The 22,241-nt window shown below is 44.2% G+C and overlaps 1 protein-coding gene across 10 annotated transcripts in view; it reads right to left on the reverse strand.

The window, feature by feature from the left end:
- FGGY (FGGY carbohydrate kinase domain containing) overlaps positions 1-22,241 on the reverse strand; it is a 523,600-nt gene that overhangs the window by 218,271 nt on the left and 283,088 nt on the right. For all 10 annotated transcript variants that reach the window (XR_003033849.2, XM_024989463.2, XM_024989462.2 and 7 more), the window contains one exon: positions 14,583-14,686. Coding sequence is in view for 9 of the 10 variants with exons in the window: in XM_024989463.2 (XP_024845231.1) it covers positions 14,583-14,686 (104 nt within the window). In the remaining variant the exon portion in view is untranslated. The remainder of the gene's footprint in view (positions 1-14,582; positions 14,687-22,241) is intronic.

Here is a 22,241-nt window from a genome sequence, read left to right on the forward strand (position 1 = left end):
GGTCCATGCAAATTAGGGTCTTGCATAACACAGAAGAATGAGTACATGTGTTACTATAACTGGCCATTCTCTCCATGGGCTCCCTCTTTTTCATGGATCATTTCCCTAATTTCAGAGAACACCAGCCCTGACTTTCAAGATCACAGCTAGTCTTTCAATGAAGAGTTACATGGAAACCTGAGGAACTTTCAGTAGATTTTAACAGGTAGGCAGATGGCAGGTAGGTAAGCCAGGATGGCCCTGTGACTCGTCTACATCAAGCAGCTCCTGGATGGCTGACCAGTTACTCACAAACACCCTCCACTTAAACATCCCCTCAATCAACAGAATCAAGGCTGTTTCTGCCTGGCTCGACTTAAGGCTAAAATCAGTGACACAAGGCCCAAACACAAATCTGGCAATTGGATGATATGGACACTTTTCAATCAGTTTTATGCTTTTGCTTATGGTCTGCTTCAAGGTATAGTTTAGTGAAACAAATCAGTTCTCACGCGGATAGAATTTTGTGACTAAACGTAGCAATGCTGCTGTAATAAGTGGGAAGGATCAGGTCATCAAGGAAAGAACCTGTTGTCTTCTTGAAGACCAGAGAGTGGACATGCTGGATCTTCCTTCTTTCACCACGTAGCCCGTCACCCCATCGAAGAAAAGGGCACCAAACTGGTATGGCCTGATGTGTTCTTCAGAAAACCTGGATGGTTGCTACCCAGCATATTTCTGTTTGTCCTTCTATCTATCAATCCAATATGTACTAGACCCACACCACGTGTCAGGTGCTATCCCAAGTGCAAGCAGAAGTGGAAATTTACTGTTCTGTGTTATCTTTCTATTACCCCTGTAAGTAACAAAGACCACAAGCTGGTATCGTTCCATAGTATAACCTGGAATATGGGCACTAAATCTTTCTCTTTCTCAAACATCACTAAACTCCATTCTCTAGAGTTCTGAAAAATACACGACAGGGGTGAGTTTTATGGTATGTGAATTATCTTTCAGCAAAAAGTTAAAAAATAATACATCATAGCACTGCAGTAACTTTCACCTCCTTGAGATTTAAGACGTTCATTCTTTTTAAACTGAATATATCCCAAATCTATAACAACATGGCCAAATTCTCCACTGGGTTTTCACACTGAACCTCTTTTTTTTTTTCCTATTGGCAGTAGGGAGCCACTGATGTTCATTAGGGAGGGACTTCCAACCTCAACCCTTCAGCACTGATTGCTCAAAAAATTTCTCATGGGTTTTTCTGGGACCTTTGTTGTCTTACATGTCATTTCTCCTGGTGTTCTCACAGTGGTAAGATGGAAGAACAGAAACTACACCAAACTTCTGGTGGCTCTGAGGGTCAAAAAAATAGGAAAATTTAATTAAGGTGTAAAAAGAGGTCCTTGGAGCACACACACAAGGAGAGTGGGAGATGGGGATGAAAAATAAGGGGGAAGGGGGACTTCCCTGGTGGTCCAGTGGCTAAGACTTCATGCTCCCAATGCAGGGTGCCTGGGTTCAATCCCTGGTCAGGGAACGACAGCCCAAAAGCTGTAGCTAAGAAATGGTACAGCCAAATAAATAAATAAAGACGAAAAAAATATATATTAACAAAAACCTAGAAAACAATAAGGCAGAAGTTCTGAAACCCCAGAATGTATGTAGAAGTGGAGGAGTTGATGTGTACTGAGAATCACAGTACAAAAGCTGACAGTGAGGGCTCTGCCTGTCTCAGACTCCTTTACATCCTCACTCATTCGCTGGAAGAGCACTAACACTGCCCATCGCTGCTAGGTCACCCTCAGCAACCACAGTATCAGAGTCACCCTTCCAGCAGATGAGTGGGAAATAGAAAAAGGGGGAATAAAAATCAATGTGGTTTTCATTTCATGCTCTTCCAAATGAATACAAAAACATCTCCGTGATTTGAGAAGTTAGTCACATGTCTTCAAATTGCCTAATTCCATACTTGACCACAGAGCAGCGGGGAAACAGGGAAGATGATAAATAAGAAGTCTCATAAATACATGCCCAGGGGACAGTGGTTGACAAGTGATGCTGTTTATTTTTATTGTTATCATTAGTCTGGGGGCCCCTTAAAGGGCAGTGATTTGAGAGACTGAGAAGGAGGGAAAATGAGAACATTGTGGTTGAACTGCACCCAGGCCTCACTGTGCAGTTATCACCAGACTTTGAAAAAGATCTGCCTTGTAGTCACTTCACCCCATTCCCACGAAACACCCATGTGCACAACCAACCATCCCATGGCCCCTGTCTCATTGTTCTGCAAAGAGCTGACAATGTGAGCTCTGGAATCAAACAGCCTGGGTTAGAAACATCTCCAGGACTTACTAGCTATGGACTTGGATAAGTACTTTGCCTCTCTGAAACCCAGGTTCAGTCCCTATAAAACGAGAGGATAACATTGATAACTGCATAAGGTTATTATGAGAGTTAGATACAATAATAGATGCACATTTCTTACCCCATCATAAGCATGCAGTAAATATTAGCTGCTGTTGTTACTGCTGCTAATTTCGATTCTTCCCTCTGCCACAACCATTCTTCCAGGCGAGCTGCCGTCTTTTGTGGAAAACTGGGCTCATGCCAGCTGACACACTCTCATTTGTTCTGACCTCATGAAAGGTCTTGTGTTACCTGGCTTTGCTGTGTTCCTGGTGGGCTTCCAGACACACGGGACCAGACGGCCCTGCCCAGCTTTTATGGGAGCGGAATGGCTGGATCGCACAGCACATGTGAGAGTCTCTTATAAGAAACTGCTCAACTATTTTCCGAAGTGGTCGTGCCATTTCACGTACCCGGCAGGAGCCTGTGAGGGTTCCAGTTCCACATGCTTATCAAACTTCAGTCCTTCTAACAAGTATGTCGCGAGTCTCAGTGTGGTTTGAATTTGCATTTCCCTTGTAAGGAACCATGTATGGCACCCTCTGTCCCTCAGTCTAGACCTGGGTAGAGCACTCCACTGCTATAATCATCACCCAAAGAGCACAGTTCCAACGACGTGGCCTGGTCTGAGGGGTGTTTTCTCTGGTTAGAGCTCAGGACTCTAGGACTCCTGAGCCCTCGTTTCCAAACAGAGCAGAGATCAAGCTGCAGATCTACTCTGGGCCAAGGTGCATCCTGAAGAGCTGCTGAGAAGAGACCCCGTTCTCTTCCAGGGACCCATGATGGATGGGAATGGAGAGCTCTGGAGGACTGTGAGGTGGAGGAAGGAAGAGAAAGCAGGTCCTGCTGAAGTAAAGCTGTTTAGTGAGGCTCTCACTTCCTAGAGAAGCCAAGTGAGCTCCCAGGTATCACTGGCAAGGTGGGGGTAGGAGACAGACTGACAGCATCCTGGACGGGGGAGCTTCTACCAGTTGGTCAGCCGCCCCCCCCCTGCCCCTCAGCAGAAACAGATGGTGAAAGACGGCCCTACTGCAGTGGGGAGGTGTGAAAGGAGACTTAGGAAAATTCAAGCACTTGCACGCTTGTCAGCAAGGGAAGTGGTGGTGCTGGTGGGGAAGCAATCCAGCCACGTAGTCACTAAGCATCTATGAATATTATACACCAGCTCTAAACTGGAAAGGATGGGATGAGAGGGGTAACAGAGACATGGACCCACTAGTGTGGACCTGATAAGCAAGTCAGCTTCCTATAAGATATGAGCTGGTAACATTAAACAGAGTCTTGTCCAACTCTTTGTGACCCCATGGACTGTAGCCCACCAGGCTCCTCTGTCCATGGAATTCTCCAGGCAAAAATACTGGAGTGGGTTGCCATTCTCTTCCCCAGGGGATCTTCCTGACCCAGGGACTGAACCCATGTCTTCTACATTGCAGGCAGATTCTTTACGGGCTGAGCCACCAGGGAATCCCCACCATTAAAACACAGATAAGCACACCTGGTAATCATGAGTGGGGAGGGAAAGCGGGAGGAGGAGACAGGGGGTTTGGGATCGACATGTATACACTGTAACATTTAAAATGGATAACCAACAAGGACCTACTGCAGGAAACTCTGCTCAATGTTATGTGGCAGCCTGGATGGGAGGGGAGTTTGGGGCAGCATGGATACATGTATATGTATGGCTGAGTTGCTCTGCTGTATACCTGAAATTATCACAATGTTGTTAATCGACTATATTCTAATATAAGATAAAATATTTAAAAAATACAAATAACCATACCTATCAGTCTGTGCTAGGGACCAAAGAACACAACAGTAAATATGTCAGACTACCTAGAGAATTTACTTGGGTTAGAAGGAAAGAAGTGACAACTAATATTTATTGAGCATCTACTATGTACTATTTTTTAAATTAAGACTAAACCATTTTTAGAGATATTGTGCCTGGAAAATAGTAAGCACTAAATAAGTTACTGTAGGCAGTATTATTATTGTTCTTATTTTCTTGTATTTTTTATTTTTTTTAAAGCTTTACTGAACTATAATTGGTATTCATTAAGTTGCACATATTTAAAATATCCGGTTTGATAAATTTTGACATAGAAGACAACCACAAATGAAGATATTATTATAATCAAGGTACGTATATCTAGGCTTCCCTTGTAGCTCAGTCGGTAAAGAATTTGCCTGCAGTGCAGGAGACCTGGGTTTGATCCCTGGGTTGGGAAGATCCCCTGGAGAAGGAAATGGCAACCCACTCCAGTATCCTTGCCTGGAAAATCTCATGGACAGAGGAACCTGGTGGACTGCAGTCTATGGGGTCACAAAGAGTCAGGCACAACTGAGCGACTAACACACAAGTATATCCATCACGCCCAAAAGTTTCCTTGTGCCCATCTATAATCCTATCCTCCTGGTCCTCATTCTGCCCACGGCCCCACCGTAGGCAATCACTGATCTGCTTTCTGTCATTATCTATTAGACATAAATATATATATATAATGCATTTCCTAATAATTTTTAATAAATGGAATTACATATAGTTTATACTCTTTCTGTTTGGCTTCTCTCATTGAGCATAATTAATACTTTGAGATGAATCCATGTTGTATCATATTAATAGCTCATTCCCTTTTATTGCTTAGTAGTATTCCATTCTAACAATGGACCAATAGTTTATCTATTCACTGTTGACAGGCATTTGGGTTGTTTCCAGTTTGGGGCTATTACAAATGAGACTGCTATGAACTTGAACTACTATGAACTACTACTACTATTCCTGCATGAGTTTCTGTATAGACATAATGCTTTTATGAGTGGGACAGTGGGGTCACACAGTAGGTGTATGCTGACTTTGTAAGAGAGTGCTAAACTACTTTCCAAAGTGGTTGTACCATTTCACATTCCCCTCAGCAGTGTGTTAGGTTCTAATTTCCTGCCCCTTCATCACAATGTCAGCCATTCTCACAAGCATGTAGTGGATCTCACGGTGGTTTGAATTGGCATTTCCCTAGTGACTAATGGCATGAGCATCTTCCCACGTATTTGTCATTCAAATCTTTTCTTTGAGGAGATGTCTGCAACAACACTGGCCCTTATTTCAATCGAGTCTGCTCTTCCTCTCCCCTGGGGAATTGAGAGAAGCTATGATATGCAGAGTACATCATGAGAAATGCTGGACTGGAAGAAACACAAGCTGGAATCAAGATTGCCGGGAGAAATATCAATAACCTCAGATATGCAGATGACACCACCCTTATGGCAGACAGTGAAGAAGAACTAAAAAGCCTCTTGATGAAAGTGAAAGTGGAGAGTGAAAAAGTTGGCTTAAAACTCAACATTTACAAGACGAAGATCATGGCATCCGGTCCCATCACTTCATGGGAAATAGATGGGGAAACAGTGGAAACAGTGTCAGACTTTATTTTTTGGGGCTCCAAAATCACTGTAGATGGTGACTGCAGCCATGAAATTAAAAGACGCTTACTCCTTGGAAGGAAAGTTATGACCAACCTAGATAGCATATTCAAAAGCAAAGACATTACTTTGCCAACAAAGGTCCATCTAGTCAAGGCTATGGTTTTTCCTGTGGTCATGCATGGATGTGAGAGTTGGACTTTGAAGAAGGCTGAGCACAGAAGAATTGATGCTTTTGAACTGTGGTGTTGGAGAAGACTCTTGAGAGTCCCTTGGACTGCAAGGAGATCCAACCAGTCCATTCTGAAGGAGATCAGCCCTGGGATTTCTTTGGAGGGAATGATGCTGAAGTTGAAACTCCAGTACTTTGGCCACCTCATGCGAAGAGTTGACTCATTGGAAAAGACTCTGATGCTGGGAGGGATTGGGGGCAGGAGGAGAAGGGGACGGCAGAGGATGAGATGGCTGGATGGCATCACTGACTCGATGGACGTGGGTCTGGGTGGACTCCGGGAGTTGGTGATGGACAGGGAGGCCTGGCGTGCTGAGATTCATGGGGCCGCACAGAGTCAGACACGACTGAGCGACTGAACTGAACTGAACTGATGGACCTGAAAGGGAAGAGCAAGGACTCTGGGCTCAGTCCCCTAGAGGGGGGTCAGTCCCCACTTCCTGCACATGGTGTGACCCACTTAACTGCTCTTTACCTTCATATCCTCACTTGTGAAATGGGGAGAGTAATGGTGCCCAGCTCACAGGACTGCTGAGCTGATGACAAGACATACAGGATTTAGCACAGTGCCTGGTACACTGTAGGTGCTCAATAGATGGCAGCAGCCAATACTATTGCCTGTCTTCAGATAATGACTGAGGCTGGACCAGGGATGCTGAACTTTATCCATTCAGCGCAGTGTAGAACTGTCCTGCCTCAAATGCCAGGAGAAGCACTATGCTGAGTTTTCTGATTGTTTGAGCTTCTTACTGCTCATAGAACCATGCCAAACCCCTCCTTGCCAATCAATGCCTAGCATACAGTCTGTTTTCCAAACATGTTGTTGAGGGGCCCAGGGTGAACCTCAGTATAGAGAACACTGGTCCTAAAGGTTGACAACTGCAGGCCCTAGTGAATCATGCACAGGAACCTGGCTCCTTCCCTGGGAGTTGTGACTGTGGACCTATCTGTGCCTATGGACTCCCTTCCTTCTCCACCTCTCTCGTGACCTCTGCAGATGCCACTTGCTAAAGAGACTAAGGCAGAGAAACTCGCCCACTCTCTCTTAGCTGTGACCTTCTCCTTTTCTACAGTCCTATCCCAGTGGGTCTGCAATACCTACAAACCATCCAGGAGTATAGGAACTCAGTGATGGGTGCTGTAGATACAAAAGACCAAGATAAGGAGTAAGAGGGTGAGACTAGGGGGGGATCTGGTGCCTGAAACTGAGTAGGAAGAGCATCCCCATGCAGTGGGGAAACTACAGTCCTGTAAGTACTACATGCTACAGGAAAGCTTCCCTGTCTACTGAAGACTTGACTGGTCCCATTCTCCATATGAAAGTGAAAGTGAAATAGTCGCTCAGTTGTGTTCAACTCTTTGCAACCCCATGGACCATTGTCCGCCAGGCTCCTCTGTCCATGGGATTTCCTAGGCAAGAATACTGGAGTGGGTAGCCATTTCCTTCTCCTGGAGATCTTACGGACCCAGGGATTGAACCCCAGTCTCCTGCATTGCAGGCATATTCTTTACTGTCTGAGCCATCAGGGTAGCCCCCACTCCTCCACATTCTAGTCTTAAATTTACCATCAGAATTACCACTCTGACCTGTGGTCATCTCCTCGTCTGTCTTTGTCCATGAAGGCAGGCATGACACTTTATCTTATTTATCTTAATACCCTTAGTACTTAGCCAGGCAAATACAAGAAAACATTTTGGTAATGAGTGAATGATTTAATAAATATTTTTTTAATGAACTTTTAATTTTAAAACAGCTTAGATTACAGAAAAGTTGGGAAGATAGTACAGTTTCATAGATTTGACACCTAGTTTTGTCATTAATATCTTACATTAAGCTAATACGTCACGATTAAAAAATGATGATATATTATCATTAACTAAAGACCTTACTTGATTCAGATTTCCTTAATGTTCATCTAACATCTTTCTTCTGTTTTAGGATCCCATCCAGGATGCCACACTACATTCAGTTGTTACATCTCTTTAGACTCCTCTTGACTGCGATAATTTCTCAGACTTTCCTTGTTTCTTGATGGCCTGGATGGTGCTGGTCAGGTATTTTGTAGCATGTCTCTCAAATGGAATTTGTCTGATGTTTTTCTTATGATTAATTAGACTACGGTTATGGGTTTGGGGGAGGAAGATAACAGAGATAAAGTGCCATTCTCCTCACATCATGGCAATAGTACATACTATCAACATTACTTATCACTGTTGGTGCTGACCTTGATCACCTGGCTAAAGTTAGCGCTCAGATTTCTCCATTGCAAAATTATTCTTTTTCCCCCTTTTTGTACTGTCCTTCCTCTTTGAAAGAAAGTTACCATGTGTAGCTCATGCTTTAAGAGTAGGAAGTCATGCTCCACCTCGTGGGGGGGGGGGGTATATATCTACATAAATTATTTGGAATTCTCCTGCCTGGGAGATTTGTCTCTTCTGTTTACTTATTTATATCAGTATGGGTTCATATTCATAATATATATGTGACACTTTGGGTTATAATCCAATACACTTTATTTATATCTCCAGGCAAGAATACTGGAGTGGGTTACCATTCCCTTCTCCAGGGGATCTTCCTGATGCAGGGATCTAAACAATTAAACCATGGTTTCCTGCATTGCAGGCAGATTCTTTACCATCTGAGCAAACAGGGAGGTCCCCTCAAATTGTTACAGTGTTTTCTTTTTTTAACATTTCTTTATTTTTGGTGCTACTGCAAGATACTCTAGGATCATCTTGTCTATTTCCTGCCTCAGTCCCCAGTTCAGTTCAGTTCAGTTGCTCAGTGGTGTCCGGGTTGGGCTGCCGACCCCATGGACCACAGCACGCCAGGCCCCCCTATCTATCACCAACTCCTGGAATTTACCCAAACTCATGTCTATTGAGTCGGTGATGCCATCCAACCATCTCATCTTCTGTCATCACCTTCTCCTGCCCTCAATCTTTCCCACCATCAGGGTCTTTTCAATTGAGTCAGTTCTTCACATCAGGTGGCCAAAGTATTGGAGTTTCAGTTTCAGCATCAGTCCTTCCAATGAACACTCAGGACTGATCTCCTTTAGAATGGACTGGTTGGATCTCCTTGCAGTCCAAAGGACTCTCAAGAGTCTTCTCCAACACCACAGTTCAAAAGCATCAATTTTTTGGTGCTCAGCTTTCTTTATAGTCCAACTCTCACATCCATACATGACTACTGGAAAAACCATAGCCTTGACTAGATGGACCTTTGCTGGCAAAGTAAGGTCTCTGCTTTTTAATATGCTGTCTAGGTTGGTTGGGAGAAATATCAATAACCTCAGATATGCAGATGACACCACACTTATGGCAGAAAGTGAAGAACTAAAGGGCCTCTTGATGAAAGTGAAAGTGGAGAGTTAAAAAGTTGGCTTAAAACTCAATATTCAGAAAACTAAGATCATGGCATCCGGTCCCATCACTTCATGGGAAAGAGATGGGGAAACAGTGGCTGACTTTATTTTTCTGGGCTTCAAAATCACTGCAGATGGTGACTGCAGCCATGAAATTAAAAGACGCTTACTCCTTGGAAGGAAAGTTATGACCAACCTAGACAGCATATTGAAAAGCAGAGACATTACTTTGTCGCAAAGGTCTGCCTAGTTAAGGCTATGGTTTTTCCAGTGGTCATGTATGGATGTGAGAGTTGGGTGATAAAGAAAGCTGAGCGCAGAAGAATTGATGCTTTTGAACTGTGGTGTTGGAGAAGACTCTTGAGGGTCCCTTGGACTGCAAAGAGATCCAACCAGTCCATCCTAAAGGAGATCAGCCCTGAATATTCATTGGAAGGACTGATGCTGAAGCAGAAACTCCAATACTTTGGCCACCTGATGCGAAGAGCTGACTCGTTTGAAAAGACCCTCATGCTGGGAAAGATTGAGGGCAGGAGGAGAAGGGGACGGCAGAGGATGAGATGGTTGGATGGCATCACCGGCTCAATGAACATGGGTTTGGGTGGACTCTGGGAGTTGGTGATGGGCAGGGAGGCCTGGCATGCTGCGGTTCATGGGGTCACAAGTAGTTGGACATGACTGAGCAACTGAACTGAATTGAATTAGGTTGGTCATAAACTTTCCTTTCAAGAAGTAAGCATCTTTTAATTTCATGGCTGCAGTCACCATTTGCAATGATTTTGGAGCCCCCCAAAATAAAGCCAGACACTGTTTCCACTGTTTCCCCATCTATTTCCCATGAAGTGATGGGACTGGATACCATGATCTTAGTTTTCTGAATGTTGAGCTTTAAGCCAACTCTTTCATTCTCTTCTTTCATCAAGAGGCTCTTTTTTCTTCTTCACTTTCTGCCATAAGGGTGGTGTCCTCTGCATATCTGAGGTCCTAGAATCAACCATTTCTCCAAGAAGGCCTGATACTTTTTATTGGAAAACAGTATTAGAAATGAAGATCTAGGCACCAGGAGTGCTTGTAGCAACTAGCTGCTAGGGTGTCCTTGTTTGAAAGACCCCTCCACTATCACAGCTAGGAAATGCAGGTTTACTAAACTGAATACCTACATATGTCTATAAATATTTCTCTCTATATATATGCATCTGAGATCTACAATAAACTCAACATGAGTTTATCTTGATGTTTTTAATTTGAACCCATTGTCACATGGATCATTCTAGCATTGCTGTTGTTGCTGTTTAGCCACTAATTTGTGTCTGACTCTGCAACCCCATGAACTGCAGCATGCCAGGCTTCCCTGTCCTTAGCTAACTCCAGGAGTTTCTTCAAACTCATGTCCATTGTGTCAGTGATGCCAGCCAACCATCTCATCCTCAGTTACCCTCTTCTCCTCCTGCCTTCATTCTTTCCCTGAATCAGGGTATTTTCCAATGAGTTGGCTCTTGAATCACTTTTAACAATAATGCCATATTTGGTATATGGTGCTAGGAACAGTGCCAAACTGCTTACAAACATTACTTCACTTAATCCTCAAAACAATGTTATGTAAATACTATTGCCCACATAAAACAGACGAAGTTACAGAGGTACTAAAAGATGAAGTATCTTACCTAAGTGAGCGGTAAAGGCAATGTAAGAGCCTGCCTTTGAAATTACACCCACTATGTGATAGCTAATCATCAGGTCTACATTCACCTAAAATGAAAAAACTTCAGTTCTGAGTGATTTAAGATGCAGATGTAATTCCTAGGTCTCACCAACTATTGTTCTGCTCAAACCTTACCTCTTCAATGCTTCCCCACCCTCCGCCCCAGGGTCCTCTCCCCATCTGTCATGCTGACTGAAGACAGGTTGCCAAGTTACGACCTGACTTGACAGCTCGAGAAAAGGGGTGCTGGGAGCGATGGCAGGGATCAGCTCCATCTGACCCCATGACTTTTCAACCTCTGGCTCACCCCTGCTGCGTATGATCTTGGGTTTTGGTGACTTGGTAGTAATTAACTCTGAACAAGCAGCTCTGCTTTCATGCAGTTAAAAAAAGAACAGTATTCTTTTTCCTTGTTAATTAAATCATCTACAAGGAAGATAAATGTGCAGCCCACACTTGTATCTTCTAAAATATCAAAGGCCTGATTAGTAAGGCTTATGTTCAACCTCAGGCTTTTTCCTCTAGATTCCTGGAAGTAACAGGGACGTGAAGAAAGGCAACTCTAAAGGACTTGTTACTTGGACATTCCTTCATTCATTCACTCTGGGTGACCTAGAAAGAGGCAACCTGGATCAAATGCAAAATATTCCTGGGAGTTTTGCCCCAATCAAAATTAGAATTAGAAACATCAGCAGTGAGGAGACAGGAAGAAAGAGAATCCTTCAGACCAAGCTGGAAATCACTTTTTGAAAACCCCACAGACCCCTCTAGTCCCTGTGTTCTGTTTGGAGAATTTTTCCTGACAGTTGGTGGTTTTACTTGCCAGAACCACAACAAAGAGGGTCCTTGAGCTTCCTGGAGAGTGTTTCCTCAGACCTGCACCTCTCCGAGACCTCACAAAGGTGTCATTGTTGCTGGCTCGCTGGGCGCCCAGCACCTGAGCCAGATCAAAGGCATTTTCCGATGCCAGCATGACCACAGTCTCGCCCTCACCACATAACATTAAAGCTGATGATTAATCCCCTTGGCCCAGGAGGTCCCTTCCCACTCCCAAGTACAAAGCGGGGTGGGGGTGGGGACTTTATTTCCAGCACAACACGACCATAATAAACCGGCATTTTATGGCTCTCATTCATTGCAACCAACTGCAGCTGCCCATCAAACTTGTTAAAGTCCCAACAGTTGCTTCATGTGAGCCTTTTTTATCACTAGGGAAGTGTAATAAGAATCTCCACCATTTCTGAGTGTCTATTATGCATAGGGGATGTATGTACATAACTCATGTTACCCAGCAACCCTTTAAGATGGGCATCCTCACCCTCAGTGTGATGGATCAAGAATCTGAGGCTCAGAGAACTTCAGTAGCTCACATCAGGTCATGGGGTCAAAATGTGCATGAGCAGATGTCCAAACCTACACCTGTCTGACTCTGAAGCCCAAGCTCGCTCCACTCCAGTACTGGCCCTTTAAAACTGTGCACAGCACAGGAAGGCACCGAGGGGATGCATGTGGGACTCAGGCAGAGTTAGACCTGCGTTCTCAGCTCCAGCGTAAGTTTTGTGACCTTGGGAAAATGTCTGGTCTTTCTTAGGGTTTAGTTGCTTAATTTGTAAAATAGATGGTATACAACAAGCCAGCACCATTTCCATGAAGACACCAGGAAATTAAGACATGGGGATGTCATAGACTCACGTTCAAACAGATTTGCTGTTGCTCACAAATCCAAACTGAGTGGGGTAAAAGTATTCAATACTTAAGACTTTATAGGAGAAACCAGGTTAGACGTGTCCCTGTGAAAATGGGAGATGATTGCAACAGGCTTAAAACAGTGTTCAGTGAAGACAAGCTGGATAGTGTAGACTCACAGAGCGGGAGATGAGGGCTGAGTGTCCTGGTGGGCACCTCCTGCCCTCCAGCTCACGGTGGCCTTAGGCCTCCGTAGATTTCTCCCTTCAGGGACAGCCAAGCCTTATGACAGGGCTGCTGAGGGAAAGACAGAGGCCAGGACTTTTCAAGAAGTTCCATTTAAAAGTGTGTCCACAGAAACAAGCAGAAGAAAATTTTTTTGAGGAGGTTTAAGAAGTCCAGTGTACTGTCCTCTTAGGAAGTTGTCTCTAAGCCTGGACCCTTCCTAGGCAGGCACTGTATCCTTTCTGCCCAGCACACCAGTGCTAGCGATGGGGAGCTAGCCCTGGCAAAGTGCTTACTCCCTGTGCGCACACCTCGATTCATCCTCACCGCACTATGAGACACGTACTCTAACTCTCTCATCTCACAGAGGAATCCGGGGTCCAGAGAGGCTAAATGCTGTCTAAGGGCCCATCGTTAGGAAGTGGAGGAACTGGGATTGGAAACCAGTCCGGTGGCCCCATCATCTCTATGAAATGTGTGAGAACCCTGACACCATGTCTGCTGCATACTAGATGCTCAGCTTCTCAAGTTCAATCTGAATCTACACCAAGGGGCCTTGTACCATAGTACCTGTTATCATTCTATCTCACCAATGGGAAGACTCATATCATGCTTATGTCCCCAGGGTTTAGCACAAGAGCAAAGGATCAGTGGATAAATAAATGTATCAATATTTACTCAACCAAAGTATTACATGGTATAACAGGCTCATTGGTCCCCACAGTAACAAAACACAGTTTCTCAGGGCCTACGAGTTCCTCCACTGTGGTAGGGTTTCTGCCCTGGACTGTATCCCAGATCCCCCTCTAACCCTTCCTCCTGTCTCTAGGCCTTCCTCTTCCTCCCCCAACGCTCCCCTCTATTTTACTCATCTGGGAAAAATCCAAGGATCGTCCATCTAACTTTAACAGAGTAATGCCTTTTAAATAAAAATATGGTAGAAATGGGTACTTATCGAAATGGAATGCTTTCAGACTCAGGCATTTAAAGAAGATATAAATTTTAGGGCAGGCACTAAATTTTAACTGTAATCTTGGAGAAAGCCTTTCCACTAATTCATGGAGAAAAATTAACAGAGTGAAAATTGCTTATCAGTGTGCTTTTGAAGTCATGATATGCAGCCTAATTCTATACATCATCAGACCGCTCCCAGGGAGATGGATTTATATTGACTGAGGGAAAGCCTGGCTGCCAAGGGAAACAGACACCTCTGTGCAGAGAAGACTTGGCTACCCATTAGGGACAGATTGTCTGGGAGTGAGGCATTGCCATCTCTGGATCCGATTTCACTCCTCGCCCCTCAGCTCTCTGGCCCGGGTAATGTCAAAGGTGGGTTCATGCCTTTTTACACTTTTTACAAATCTGACCCCTGTAAAAAGATCTGGCAAATCAAAGCAAGGCTATTGGAAGGAGCGCTGTGCTTTCCACTCGACATGGCACAGGCGACAGAAAGAGAAGTTGCTGAGGGGGCCCAGGAGCCAGCAGCTCAGATCTCCCCCCTGGCTGGGCTGTCCACCTGAGTGTGGCGGCCCCGCCCTCACCCGCTCGGCAGACTCACGCCCATGTGACAAGAAGATGTTCCACAGATGACAGCCAGCCGTGACGTCACCGGCTGTCCCTCACAGGCGAGGCCGTGCCCCTTCACATCTGCTCCAATCACTCCTGTGAGAAAACAAAACGGAATCCTCTTAAAAAAGAAAGCAAGAAAGCTAGAACACACCCAAGACACTCTTTAATTAATTTATTTTTTAACACCAAACAACGCTGAGAAGGCATTCCAGGTGTAGGCCAGTCTCGACTAGAAACCAAAAGAGCATACCAGCCTGCCAGGGGAACTAAGAGGCCTGTCTACTTTTGCCTTTCTCTGGTCAGGGTATGGCTTCTGGTAAAGAACCTGCCTGTCAAAGCAGGAGATGTAACAGAACTGGGTTGGGTTCGATCTCTGGGTTGGGAAGATCCCCGGGAGAAGGGCATGGCAAACCACTCCAGTATTCTTGTCTGAAGAAACCCATGGACAGAGGAGCCTGGAGGGCTATGATCCACAGGGTTGCAAAGAGCGGGACATGAACTGAAGCGACTTGGCACACACCAGCACACACAGTGTATGGTCTCGAACACAGGAATAATGATAGCGACTCTAACAGAATGATAGAAGCAATGCTCATCAGTGAGTTTGGGTCCCAAACTACCAGGCACTGTGCTGAATAGTTACAAGTATAGTCTCATTTTATATGAAGCCTGTCACGCTGATGCTATTAACACCACACATTAGTGAAAGAGGGAAGGCCTATGTTTTGGTGAAGTGACCTGTCCAAGATCACATTGCTAGTAAGAAACAGGGCTGAAGGGAACCTAGTTTAACCCATCACATTTCAATCTCAAAGAAGGCAATAGAATCATTCGATGACGGGATCTTCTCAGCATCTCTGGGTCAGCATTCTTAATACTACTCTTTCCAGAACTCTCAGTGTAAAGGGTAGAGTGACTAACAGTAAGTTTCTGTTGAAAGAATGCCAGGTGGCAGAGAGTGTCCCATAAATGGTATAAGCTCAGGCTGCTCCTCCACATGGACTGTGTTCCTTGATACTTACTGGGCAGGTGAAGTTACAAATGCAAGGGGGGAGTTAGACTGTTTAGAGCCTTGGGTCATCCATCATTCATTCAATGAGCACCTTCAACACATAATACAACATACTGGGTTTTATACGTGGGACATGCAAACACGGAAACATTCCCAGTGAGGACACAGGCAGGAGGTGGAGAGCGTCAGGGCAGAGCACAGAGGCTGGGATGTGGGAGAGGACAGCTCCTTCCCGCCTCATGGACTCTGGGCCATGCTGCCCCACGCTCCATGTCTAATCCTCAGTGCTCCTTCCCACCTCCAGACCTCTGCATCCACTCTGCCCTCTGCCTGAAATGCCATTCCCCAACCTCTCTGCCAGGTGAACTCCAATTCCTTCCTAACTCAAATGTTATTTCCTCGGAAGGCTTCCCTGCTCCTCCAGGAAAGATGCTCTGACACCTTCTTGGACTTCCCTAACACACAAGACACTGGTAATTTACAGAATTACTGCACCCCATCTGTCTCTCTTGCAATCATAAAAGCTGCTGGAAGCTGGCATTGCCTTGCAAACATGCTTAGATCCCCAGCACCGACCACAGTGGCTAGTACACAGTAGGAAGTGAAAGTTCCTATGTGGGGGACGTGATGATAAGATGACAGCTCTTGTCCTAGTGCTGCTCACAGTCCTGTGGGAGGGAGGGAAGGAGAAGCCTAGATGGAACATTGAAATGCAGGGATCAGATGGGACAGGAAGAACTGCAGGGCCTCTAACCACAGTGGAGAACAATATGGAGGTGTCTTAAAAAACTAAAAACAGAACTATAATGTGATCCAACAAATCCCACCCCAGGGCATATATCCATAGAAAAGTACAATCTGAACGGATTGTACTCTGATGTTCATTGCAGTACTGTTTACAACAGCCAAGACATGGAAGTCACCTGAATGTCCATCAAGAATGAATGGATAAGGAAGATACGGTGTATTTGTGTATACAATGGAATACTTCTCCGTCACAAAAAGAAGGAAATAATGCCATTTGCAGCAACATGGATGGACCTAGATATAAATCAGAGAAAGACAAATAACATATAATATCACTTATGTATGGAATCTAAAAAACACACATATTCAACTTTTTTACAAAACAGGAGTAGAATCACGGATGTAGAAAACAAGCACGTGATTACCAGGGGGAAAGCAGGGATGGAGGAGGACAAACTGGGAGAATGGGATTGGTATGTTGTTCAGTTACTCAGTTATGTCAGACTCTTTGGGACCCCGTGGACTGCAGCACACCAGGCTTCCTGGTCCTTCGCCATTTCCCGGAGCCTGCTCAAACTCATGTCCATTGAGTTGATGATGTCATCCAACCATCTCATCCTCTGCCGTCCCTTTCTTCTCCTACCTTCTATCTTTCCCAGCATCAGGGTCTTTTCCAGTGAATCAGTTCCTTGTATCTGGTGGTCAAACTATCAGAGCTTCAGTTTCAGCATCAGTCCTTCCAATAAATATTCAGGGTTGATTTCCTTTAGGATTGACTGGCTTGCTCTCCTTGAGGTCCAAGGGACTCTCAAGAGTCTTCTCCAACACCATAGTTCAAAAGCATCAATTCTTTGGCAGTCAGCTTTCTTTATAGTCCAACTCTTACATCCATACATGACTACTGGTCCCATCACTTCATGGCAAATAGATGGGGAAACAATGAAAACAGTGACAGACCTTATTTTCTTGGGCTCCAAAATCACTGCAGATGGTGACTACAGACATGAGATTAAAAGACATTTGCTTCTTGGAAGAAAAGCTATGACAAATCTAGACAGCCTATTAGAAAGCCGAGACATTACTTTGCTGGTGAAGGTCCAACTAGTCAAAGCTATGGTTTTTCCAGTAGTCATGTATGGATGTGAGAGTTGGATCATAAAGCAAGCTGAGCACTGAAGAATTGATGCTTTTGAAATGTGGTGTTGGAGAAGACTCTTGAGAGTCCCTTGGATTGCGAGGAGATCAAACCAGTCAATCCTAAAGGAAATGAGTCCTGAATATTCACTGGAAGGACTGATGCTAAAGTTAAAGCCCTAATACTTTGGCCACCTGATGCAAAGAACTGACTCCTTAGAAAAGACTTTGATGCTGGGAAAGATTAAAGGCAGCAGGAAAAGGGGACAACAGAGGATGAGATTGTTGGAATGCATCACTGACTATGATGGACATGAGTTTAAGCAAGCTCTGGGAGTTGGTAATGGACAGGGAAACCTGATGTGCTGCAGTCCATGGGGTTGCAAACCGTCGGACACAGCTGAGTGACTGAACTGAACTAAACTGACTACAAAGACCTACTCTATAGCACAGAGAACTCTGATTGATAATCTGCAATGCCCCTTATGGGAAAAGAATCTAAAAAGAGTGGATGTATGTGTAACTGATTCACTTTGCTGCATAGCAGAAACTAACACAACACTGTAAATCAGCTATATGCTACAAAATTTTAAGAAAATAATCAAAGAAGAAGAAAGAGAAGGAGAAGAAGGAGGAGAAATGGGATAAAGAGAAGTAGAAGAAAGGCGGACGAGGAGAATTGCACAGCAGCTTAGCTCACCTTCAGGGATTCAGGGGATTTCCAAGGAGGGGGTCTATGCTGAGTTCTGCAGGAGTCAGGCATGTGAAAGGGTGAAGGTCCATCCTCAAGCCACAGATCCTTAGCTACTGAAGGCTGTGGCTGCTCAACAAGCAGGCTTTTCCAGAAAGCAGGATCTAGTGGGCCACTACGAGGTCTCTTGCATGCCAACAACTTTCTAGGCTTTCTCCTAAAGCTTTTTCTATATTCTACTTTCTTGGGCACAGCGACTTGGAACCTCAGTTATTGTGCAGAGGCCCATTGGTGGAGGAAAAGCCTCTTTGTAAGTCTCTGTGTTGGTTATCACAGCCTGTTTTGTGTTATCACAGGAATTAGGTCCCAGCTACCAAGTGACTGAAGTCTGGGACTACGGCTGGAAGAGTCCTGGGCCTGAGGGGTTTCACTAAGTCCTGAGCATCATGTGGCTGCCCCTGTGACCCCTGTTTCCCAGACCCGTGTGACCCATGGGACTAGGCCACCCAATCAGGGCCCTGCCAGGAGATCTGAAGGCTTAAGGCACTGGAGAGCCAGATTGCGTCTCCCCTACTCCCCTCGTGTCAAGGGGCTGCTACTTCATGACTTCAGCTGTGCCGACAGGGCCGAGACTCCCACTCGGCCCATGTGGACCACTATGCCTCTGGTTACACCACCTCCTCCTATGTCCCTCCAGCAAGGGGTGGCAATGGCTTCCATTTTGCTATTTCCCTGACTTGCTTTGCAGGGAATATAACCCTTTACAGCTCCTTCATAATCTAAGTCACCATTTTTATGTATTAAATTCCCTGTTTTTTTGTATATACTTACAGTGCTTTACATTTTTTTCTGGGAAATCCTGGGTGATAAATTTCCCCATCCAGGGCACAAAGACTTTTGACAGAAAGAAACCCTAGATATGAGATCATTTTATTTGAGTTGTATTGGCAGTCTCTCTCTCTGTGAAAGTGTTAGTCGTTCAGTTGTGTCCAACTCTTTGTGACCCCATGGATTGTAGCCTGCCAGGTTCCTCTGTCCATGGAATTTTTTCAGGCCAGAATACTGGAATAGGTAGCTATTCCCTTCTCCAGGGGATCTTCTTGACCCAGGGATTGAACCCAGGTCTCTTGCATTGGCAGGCAGATTCTTTATCATCTGAACCAGCAGGGAAGCCCCCTCTTTCTGTACATGTCTCATTTTATTCTTACAACCACTGAGTGTGATGGGTGTTATTAAAATTCTCATTTTTACAAAGGAAGAAACTGAAGCTTAGAAATGAGAACTGAACCAAGCTCACACAGCTCACCAGAAGCAGGGCTGGGAATCCCATCCAGGTAGCTTGATTTCGAACTGCTGGGTCTAGGTTTTTCTCCAAAATAAAAATCAGATAACCAGGTAGTCAATGTTTACTCATCTGTATACCTCAAAATATTGGGGCCTTACAATATTGATCCCGAGATCCTTGCTGGAAAAGGGGTTGGCCATAGGTGGGCCACCGTGTTATAAGCATGGGCAAGGAATTCCTGCTGATGACTGCTTTTATTGGTCCCATACATATAAAGCATGGGCAAAGGTTATCTTATAGGGCACCTCAATCCTGAAAGGGAGTTATGCAAGGTAAGAGAAGAAATTTGTGGAAAATATTTCTTTGTTTCCTGATTAGCAGATTCATTGTTGATATTACTAGGCTTAGAATCTGAGAATGAGTGTATTACAATGAAAAAAGAATGAATCTCCACAACGTTCTTCATAGCAGCCACACCGATTTGCAGGGTAGAGATAGAGACACAGGCACAGAAAACAGATGTGTGGACACTGGGGCGGGGTGGGAATGGGACGAATTGGGGGTTGGGACTGACTTATATGCATTGCTGTCTATGGAATGGATGACTAATGAGGAACTCCTGTGTGGTGCAGGGAGCTCTGCTCAGTGCACTGTGCTGACCTGGATGGGAGGGAAATCCAAAGGGGATAGGATATATGTATACATATGGCTGATTCACCTTGCTTGTGCAGTGGGAAGTTAGCACAACACTGTGGAGTAACTAAACTCCAATAAAAATTAAAAAATAAGAAATGATTTAAAAGCTGCTGTCACATATTAGAAAAAAAAAAGAATGGGATTTGGAGACAGTAAGGTCTGCTATAACATGCAGAAAATAACAATATCACATGGAAGCTGTGATATAGAGGTAATGCTTAAAAATAAAACTTGGATTAATGGGTGCTGTGTCACCACCATCACTATCCAGCATCATCAGTATCCTCTGAACTCTTCTCAAGAGACAGTTGTATTCTTCCTACGTTTTTAGAAAATTGATCAGATGGCTAGGATAGGCTGGATATTGCATTAAAGTCTTTCAATATTGTCTCACAACCTTCACAACATATATTCTTTCTTCCCTTCAACACATACAGAAGCAGCAAAGTAATTTGCCCAAGGTCACAGAGGTATAAGACCAGTGCCAGGATGTGGCATCTTGAATTTATTTGGTCTGACCCTAAAACCCGTTCTTTCTAGAATCCCTCACTTTATAATGTGATAATCATCTTATACAAAGGAAATATATTTATAAGTGTCAGTTCACCAGGGACCATTTACTCAGAGCCATGGGTTTCGAGTTTGAAAATCTGAGTTTGAGCTGAAGTTCTGCCATGAACCACCCGAAAGTCTGAACTATTCCCGCACATCCACTAGGAGAGAAGTGGATCACAAATGGAGGTTCTTTTTCAGCCATTTTCAGGACATAACATACACGATTCTTTGAAAATACTGATTCTTTGAAAAAGTGTCACCTGGCCTGGAAATAGGAGGGTTGAAAGAAATCCCTCCCAAGAAGGTATAGTCTCAAGTCCCGAGGGAACATAGAAAATCTCAGGCCAGGCTGGCACAGCACCAGTGAGAGGCAAGGATTGCCTGGTTTCCCCTCCAGAGAGGTTCTGAGCACTCTGCCTAACAGATCCGATCCAAGGGCTGATGCTGCTGAGACCACGTGAGTCTCAGCCCTGGCATCCCTCATTTTGTCTTTGGCCACATAAAGCTTGGAGGTGCCGACCCGGAGAAAAGAGGTCCAAGGTCCAGGAAGCAACAGAGGGGAGGAGGAGCTTTCTCTTTTCTGCATAAACACATTTCACAACCCATAGAGGGATCATGGGCCTCATGTGTACATCAGGAAACAATTCCTAAGACGGGGTTTTGACAAGCACAGCTCTCAGCACTGCTGGGGCCCTTCACATGACCATGCAAGTGTCAGTGAATTCAGCATTCCTCAGAAAGTTTAAAAAGCAAAATTAGCAGCTGAAGAAATAGGCACCAAAAAAAAAAAAAACAAAAACCTTGAGAGATTCAACTGCATTTTCCTTGAACCTTGCACAATGTTCAGCTGATGGTAGTTGCTTAACAAAATTTTTTTTGTTGAATGAAAAACAAACAGCTTACTGAGTCAATGAATCAATTCAGGGCCTCTTATTTAATGACTTTTCCCCTTTAGTTCATATCAAGAAATGTGTTTTAAAAACACAGAATTAAAAAGGGAGAATTAAAAATCCATGAACAAGTCTTATTTTCCCTTATGTACTCTTTCCCTCCCTCTGTCCCATCCACCAAACATCCATCCTCCATCCAAACACTTATTGAATATCGACTCTATTTCTGTCAAAGAAAAAAGAGACTTTGCAAATGTTATGATTAACAGTGGGTTGGTTATCCTGTAATTTATCAAACCACAACTGCTTTGAAAACTTTAAAGGGTTTTACAGAAGAAAAGCATCCCAAGCTCTAGCGTTTGTGCTGTAATTATCTCATACTTTATAGCTACATAAAGTACTTTATAGTTTGCAAAGCATCCTTAAACACTGTACCCTTCATGAAGATTTTTTTAAAAATCCTGTAATATGTGTTATTTTGAGATCACAGTTGAAGAAACAATTTAAGAGAGGTAAAGTAACTTACTCAAGTTTATTTAGCTACTTAGAGGCGGGAGCAGGACTCAATTAGGAGTTTTAACTCTCCTAGTCTGAAGAGTTTTTCTTATGTTTGAAAAATAAAAAGGTCTGTTTTAGAT

Source organism: Bos taurus, chromosome 3 (genome assembly GCF_002263795.3).
Source record: "Bos taurus isolate L1 Dominette 01449 registration number 42190680 breed Hereford chromosome 3, ARS-UCD2.0, whole genome shotgun sequence".
Taxonomy (NCBI): Eukaryota; Metazoa; Chordata; class Mammalia; order Artiodactyla; family Bovidae; genus Bos; species Bos taurus.